We start from the raw sequence: 7,986 nt of genomic DNA, 5'->3' as shown, positions 1-7,986 counted from the left end.
AACAAGAGTTCTTGATCATCACAGGCCCTAGACTCTGCCATACGATAGTATTCTCATTCTTCAGTCCCCAGCCATTGTGAAAATCTAAGTCTGTAGATATTGGTGTATTGACTACTGTGAGAGACCGATACCATCATTGGGGGAGAATTGTAGATACACCGTCTATCCAATTTTCGTGAACATTGTTTTTAGTGCTCTTTGTATCAAAGTACCGCTGATAAAAAATATACCCGTGAAGGCTGAATATAGGGCATTGATTCTATAGATGTATAAATATTGGTTTCTTTTTAATGTGATTGTGAATTCCATCTGATATAAGATGAAAAGAGGATTACTGCATTCATATAGATCTATTAGAGGTGCATTGTCAAATTCAGCATGTCCAGAGAGGCGAGTGTAAATAGCTGCAACTGAACAGCATCATTTATTAAATGCTCAATGTCTGCATTCCCGCAGTGGGGCACTGCGGTTATGAAATTAAAGGCCCCTCCTGTTTTTGGAACCGCAGGAGCTTTCTAGTTTGCTGTTAGGTAGATTTTTGGTTCCTCTTTCCTGTCATGCTCTCTTTTTCTTCATGAATTCTTTTCTTTTTTCTGCCTTCTTGCTCATTCACCTGTATTTTTTCCAAAAATCTCTTCTCTTGCCGCTTGTCTCGCGATTCATGTATAGTTTAATTAATCTGTTAGTGTTCTGATGTAAGTCCAGCAGTAGATAGGTTAAGCCTATTTTAACATACTGGAAACTGGTAATCTTCCAATAGGTATTAATTTAGTTTTACTAAAGCCTGCTGGGACACAAGTAATGGGTTAGTGCATTTGTAAACAGGAATCGCTTGACAAGTGGCCCCCTTCATCCCCCCCTTCCTCGTCCTGATATGGCTCTGCGTAGTCGGCTGGACGTTAAGCAACAAATAAACAAACAAATGTCTGCATGGGTGAAAGTAGCCCGTCAATTGACTGAAATCCGTCAATCTGAAAATAAGTCTGACGGAAATTCCGTCAATCCGCAATTTTTATTAAAAAAAAATATATATATTATTTATTTTTAGGGCAGGCACTGGTGTTAAAAGTGATTTTTTTTGTTTCATAAGTGTTGGGTCAAAAATTGTTGCACAATTAAAGAACTCAGTCCATCTCCTGAGAAAATGAAAAAAAAATTTTTTTTGGATCACTGGTTGCCTTGGTAGCAATCCAAGATGGCCACCAAACTGCCATTTTTTAAAACCCTAAGGCTTTTACAAAACCGAAAGGAATTTTGTTTTGGTGCTTGTTATTTATACATTAGCACAATACCCAACTTTTGTTAGAGGCTTTTTTTGAAATCTACAGTCATTCAAAAGATATCAGTGATAAAAATGAGTGACCTTGAATTTTATGAAAAACCGCCCCCAAAAATGGTATAACTTCTCACACAAAAAAAAATTCAACAAAACGCTCTAACAAAATCTGCGAAATAACGCACTCGAGATGTATGCAAAGTTTCAACAACGCAAGTTTATTAGAAAAAAAGCCTTAGGGAAGTGACAAAAAAGTAGTTTTGAGAAAATACACAAAACGTGAAGAAAATGTATTTTTTTTACACAAACGTTTATGAAACATGTAACAAAACAACACTAACAAAACAACAGGTATTGCTTAGTTCCACAAGAAAAACGGAAACAAAATTCAACAAAATTTTAAAAAAAAAACAGCCAGAGTTCAGCAAGCACCAAGGAACCTGTTCCAAGGTCACAATGATATACTCTTATCCGTTACGTGCACGCTGCGTAAAGTATGCCCATCCATAATTCCCAACTTGTTACCAGTGAAGCCTCTTATCTTGGACCTCTTTTGGACTTGCTTTGAATAATCAGGGAGTCATATGGCAGTGTCCTTTACTTTCTATACTACAATATTTGGGTTGACTTCTGTGAATTGCCTTGCAATGCCATGGGTACTTTGGAAGCTCCTCTCCAGCTTCCACCTCTGCATCTGTAGAGACAACATAAATTCAAAATTAATATGTCTATGACAAACTCAAATACTGCTATTCACATTTTCCCAACAATGACCCCCCCCCACACACACACACACACATTTGAAAAAAGATATTGTAATGTGATACATGTAACACGATACATTTGGGCGCATGCACATGTCAGTGCTGATAGTCAAGCAGTGAACAAAAAGATGTTGACAAATCATGTGAATGTTGCGAAGGCAGTGCAGGTTTGGTTTACAGCTATTGCACATACATTGCATGCAGAAACCATATGGTCTGCATGGGAAGTATGACCACAAGCAATGTTCACTTACTGAGCCATGTGAATGCATGTTTGTTTGAGCCACAAGAAAACTGTGATCACAGGAGGAAGCTAGGCCTATATATAATATGCTCTAGAAAATAAATGAGGAAAGAACAGATGTTTTGCTCCAACCCTGACAAACCTTGTGACAACCAAGCTTCACACACACACACACACACACACACACACAGAGCCGCACACATAACCAAACAAATATATAAACTTCTACATGTTTGTCAAAAGAAGAAAAAATTACCTACCTAGTCTACTACCATCTTGCTTATCAGCTGCTTGAAATCTTCCCTGCTCTGCTTGGGCTAGTATTCAACTGCACCAGATTTCCCAGGAGATGCATGGTGTTGCACCATGGCTGAACAAAGTCATTTTTGTATTGATTGTTCTTTTTCTAAGCAGTTAATTTGCTTTTTCCAGAGAAAAGATATAGGGTCTGCCTTCTCGTCGCCATAAATGGCGAACTCCGTGTTGTCCTTATTGCTGTACGCATTCCGCTCAGCAACTCCGAAATAAGTTGTGGCTCAAAACACTCATGGCAATGTGCTTCAAACGTACACCACCGATGGTGATTTCTTGCTCTGTCCCAGCTGTTGCAAGGGCAGCAGCATAGTTTCCAGCCAATTTTCATTCTGGACGAAGAAGAATGCACAAACTTGATCTTCCGATTCGTTCGTAGCAATAGCAGACGACACTATCGACTCGCACTTTTGTTTTAAACTTCCGTCACGCCAGCCTCTACAACTGATCTGATTTTACTCGATAATCATCTCCTTTCGTGTCAAGCACTGAAATCGGGGCAAAACGTGTATTTAACTGAAGTTTCCACAAAGATATCCCAGGAAAATCGCAGCTGTAGATATTTCACATCGCCTTTGGCAAGATCTGGCCGAATCGAACCGAACGAGACCGAGCATAAACGAAGTTTAATATCCGCGATTCGATTGGTCAGCAGCAAAAATTGCTCATACGGAATTTCCCGGAATCTTCATCGGTTCTCTTCGGCTCATTGGAATGTCTTCTAGTTGCTGTTACTAACGGCGCGAAATCCGTAAACGGAAATTCCCGTTGTCCGCGGTATGAACTGATCGTAGCAAAGAAAAGACAACTCATTCCAGTCATGCTAACGTGACCACATACACAATTGCATACACATACATTGTTCATTTAGCCGTTTTGACCGTTTATGATTAATTCTGATCTAAAATCAGTATATCAGAGTAACCAGAAGAGGTTCAAAATCCAAAATCAGAAAGAAATGGAAATGACCAGGGAACAAAAAAATCACTTTTTTCACTGTGGTGTCTTCCCTTATGAACGCGTTTTCGAACTGCTATGCGGTAAACCCCGTAGGTGAGGTTTCTTCGCTTTCGGATTCGCTCTGCATCACGATAAAAAAAAAAGTTCTCGCGTTTTGGCAGGCATTACGAAGTGGTGACACGATTTCTGCGACAAAGATGCCGGTTTTGACGGAAAACGCATGGACAGATCTTATTGATGCTGGTCTAGCCAACAAATAGCAATGGGACTGGTTGGAGTTCATGAAACTAAAACTGTGTGTGATAAGTTTGGTGCTTGAAACTCAAGTGCTTTTCCTTGAGAACTTTGCACTATAAGAGATGCTACTGCTTAGTTGCTACTTTGTGCAGTGCTACATCATGCTGTTTGCATGTGTGACATTCTGTTTCATCATTTATTTCAATGCCTGTCTGGCAATGTTTGCTTCTTATAATTGCTTCTTCTGGGCGGGGATATAGCTCAGTTGGTAGCGCGCTGGATTTGTATTCAGTTGGCCGCTGTCAGCGTGAATTCGATCCCAGGTTCGGCAGAAATTTATTTCAGAGTCAACTTTGTGTGCAGACTCTCTTCAGTGTCCGAACTCCCCCCCCCCCCCCCCCCCCCCCCCCCGTGTACACTACATTGGGTGTGCACGTTAAGGATCCCACGATTGACAAAAGGGTCTTTCCTGGCAAAATTGCTTAGGCACAGTTAATAATTGTCTACCTATACCCTTGTGACTTGGAATAATAGGCCGTGAAAGGTAAATATGCGCCGAAATGGCTGCAATTACTGGCCGTATAAAATTTCATCTCACACGGCATCACTGCAGAGCACCTAGAACTGTACCCACGGAATATGCGCGATACGTCATTGATTGATTGATTGATTAAATATTTCGAACTTTTATTTCAGTTGTTCAGTTTCTATTTCATTTAGTAATTGGCTGTTGTCAATGTTAATTGTTATCAATTGTGTCGTTGTGTTGGAAGATGCAAGTGTGAAAAGATACATGTACAAAAGAAAAATGACTACTTCTGTGAATTGTTTTGATTTTGTTTACCCTTTTTACCATATCATTAGAATCTGAAGGTATTTTTTTGACCTGCATGATAGTGACAAAAAGTGTATTTTTTTGCCAGGAAAGGCCACAAAATCACAAAGTATAATGCAAAAATTCGTTTTCGGCAGGGGGGCGTTGCCCCGTACCCCGCCAAGGCCTGGGCGGCCCCTGGACCCCTGCCTCAAAAAATTTTCAGTCAATTTGATTTTCATAGGTTTCACCCATATGTCTGTTTTCCCGGTACAGTATTTTGTAAAAGTCATTCCTGAAGTGAGTTATTCAAATCCTTCAAATTCTTTCATTTTAACTCAAACCTGTACGATGGTCACAGTTTTACCAAAGGAATATCTGTGATTATGTGTGTATTTGGTATCTCTTCTTGTCGAAGAAAACAAGGTGATTTTTCCAAGCTGAATTCTTGAAATGTAGTTGAGTTTAGGGCGAAGTCCCTTTAAACCTAAACTGACAACACTGTATTTAATTAGCTTTTTTTATTTCTCCTTTTTAAGGGGGGGGGGGGGGGGGGGGTAGGGGGATAATGTGAGAGTGTAGGAAAACATTGAGGATGGAATGAGCGGGTTGGTCAGGTTGGTCTATTTTCTTCTTTGAAGGCACACTCCTTGTGTAATCAGTTGGGCTCACCATCTCAGATCTGACCAGGCTTGTACACGGCATAAGACCATCCCTCCACTTGGTCACTTACCAACATTCAACAGCCTGGGTGTTACATGACATAAGACCATCCCTCCACTTGGTCACTTACCAACATTCAACAACCTGGGTGTTACACGGCATAAGACCATCCCTCCACTTGGTCACATACCAACATTCAACAACCTGGGTGTTACACGGCATAAGACCATCCCTCCACTTGGTCACATACCAACATTCAACAACCTGGGTGTTACACGGCATAAGACCATCCCTCCACTTGGTCACATACCAACATTCAACAACCTGGGTGTTACACGGCATAAGACCATCCCTCCACTTGGTCACATACCAACATTCAACAACCTGGGTGTTACACGGCATAAGACCATCCCTCCACTTGGTCACTTACCAACATTCAACAACCTGGGTGTTACACGGCATAAGACCATCCCTCCACTTGGTCACTTACCAACATTCAACAACCTGTGTGCTGTCTGTGCACAGTGGACATTTTTACACCCCCGGTATAGGGGTGTGTATAGGTTTCGGTCGATGTGTTTGTTTGTTTGTTTGTTTGTTTGTTTGTGTGTTTGTTTGTATGTTTGTGTGTTTGTTTGTGTTCGCAAGTAGATCTCAAGAATGAACAGACCGATCGTCACCAAACTTGGTGAACAGGTTCGATACATTCCTGAGACGGTCCTTACAAAAATTGGGACCAGTCAAACACACGGTTAGGGAGTTATTGGTGGATTTTGGTTTTTTGGGAGGATCAACTACGCATAACTCTTCCTTATCTTCTCCATGTTTTCAGCGTTTACCTCCCTTCCTTCGTTTGGTGCACTACGATATGAGAGGCATCTTCGGATATTCCCGCCGTTCTGTTATTATTTTTAGAAGGTCATCGCAGTGTCCAGAACGCTTTCCTTGGACCCGTAAGTTGTCCTCACTGTAAAAGTGCAAAGGTCGAATCAATTTATAGCCACGCGAAAAATACACTCTCATCTATCTCTATATATTTATACAATAGATATAGATATATATATACGGCTTCTCTCTGTGTGTGTGTGTGTGTTTGAGTGTGTCTGTAGAAAACACCTGTGTATTGCACAGTTCTGTTTGTGATGTGGTACCTAGGGCGTCGTCGACAAGTATGGGACTCGACATGATATGATCAGGAATGGCATTATGGCCCCTGAATCATGTTCGTGCTGTTCCCATTCCACGAGTCTGGAAGGGACCTAAGCTTGACGGGTCCATGGTTCGAAGCCGGCGTACAGTGCGCCACTCAAGCCGGGTATTCGGCTCTATTTAATCCACACGTGCTGAGCATGTTTTATATTATATACATGAGACGGTTTTTACAAAAAATGCGGTCAGTAGGTGTTACAGAAAGAGTTATATTGATTTGTCTTTTTCTCCGCCTGTCTCTTTGTCCACTCAATCAACTTATTTTAACCACACTTGTTAGCAGTGCCTTCTCAGTTGGTGGCAGTGAGAATGGTAAGGACGGGGGTGTTTTTCCTATCTCGGAGGAATTTCTTGTTTCAGTTGAATTAACTTTGAAAAAGCCAAGATATCAATTCATTAAAAAAATTCCAACTCATCACATAGTCAAGCAGTCAATATGTTAATTTGTTTGGGATGTGACCAAGTGGAGGGATGGTCTTGTCCCATGTAAAAGCCTGGCTAGATCTGTGATCTGTGATAGTGAGTTTTCATGGGAAGAAGATGTGCCTTCAAATAAAGTGACAACCTCTGCTCATCAGCACCAATCAAGCATGATCATCGGATCAAATCAAATGTAAGTGTTGAGATATTCAATCAAAGGTTAATCAATGAGTCTCGAGAAAAAGTTTTTTTTTACTGCTTTTAGTTTTTTATAATGAGATGTCTGCTTGTTTGAGAGTTGTTCTTTGCTACTGATCACAAGTGGGGGTCAGCTCACACAACGCATTTTTCAATACAGTCTACTCAACTCAACTCAACTCAACTCAAATTTATTAATCCATATGGAAATTATATTGTAACAATACTCATTTCCAATCAAAAGAATAAGAATGCATAATAAAAAAAATTAAAAAAACATCTCTGGGGGAGAAACTGGTCACAAAGCACCCAGTACATGCCAGAGACATAGGAGAATCGGCACAATCAAAGAAAATACCAAAATCATTCAATAGATATGGAAATATTAAGATTTACTGTGAAAATGCTAGCAAAAATGGCGTCCAAAAACGGGAACGCACACTTGGTGCGTCTTTGAAGACTTTCCTCCCGTTCTGTGTTGTTGATAATAGTCGTGTTTGTGCTGTTTTTGTTGAAATAGTATCTAATAAAACTGATGCAGTTCTTGAAATGTTGCAAATTATTGTTGTCTTTGTGACATGCGATAGTGTTCTGAGGCGTAATCTGCATACGGCTGATGTCCCACATAGGGTACCCCACTTCGATCAGCGTATCACGAGGGCCCCAAAGGGGGGGTATCATCACGATCACGGGAAGGGAAATTTTAGCTTTCACGATCACAGTTACCTTGATTTTTGTTTTCACGATCACGAACACCAGTGGCAAATCACGGTCACGGTAAAAGTTGCATGTACAGAAAGCACGTGTCAAAGCAAACACAACCACACAGTATTCGCTCCTCTGGATCTATTGTTTATTCAACACAAAGTGAGAACTGTTGCACTTTATT

General features: G+C 40.6%; 2 protein-coding genes across 2 annotated transcripts in view; one reads left to right on the top strand and one right to left on the bottom strand.

Annotated features, from left to right (window-relative positions):
* LOC138953776 (3-hydroxy-3-methylglutaryl-coenzyme A reductase-like) overlaps nucleotides 1-2,357 on the top strand; it is a 146,836-nt gene extending 144,479 nt beyond the window's left edge. The window contains exon 34 of the mRNA XM_070325718.1: nucleotides 2,347-2,357. Coding sequence (XP_070181819.1) covers nucleotides 2,347-2,357 — 11 coding nt within the window. The remainder of the gene's footprint in view (nucleotides 1-2,346) is intronic.
* LOC138950919 (uncharacterized) overlaps nucleotides 1-7,986 on the bottom strand; it is a 60,410-nt gene that overhangs the window by 2,002 nt on the left and 50,422 nt on the right. The window lies entirely within an intron of this gene.

This window comes from Littorina saxatilis, linkage group LG1 (genome assembly GCF_037325665.1).
Source record: "Littorina saxatilis isolate snail1 linkage group LG1, US_GU_Lsax_2.0, whole genome shotgun sequence".
In the NCBI taxonomy this organism is placed as follows: Eukaryota; Metazoa; Mollusca; class Gastropoda; order Littorinimorpha; family Littorinidae; genus Littorina; species Littorina saxatilis.
This window is presented reverse-complemented; position numbering and strand designations above follow the sequence as displayed.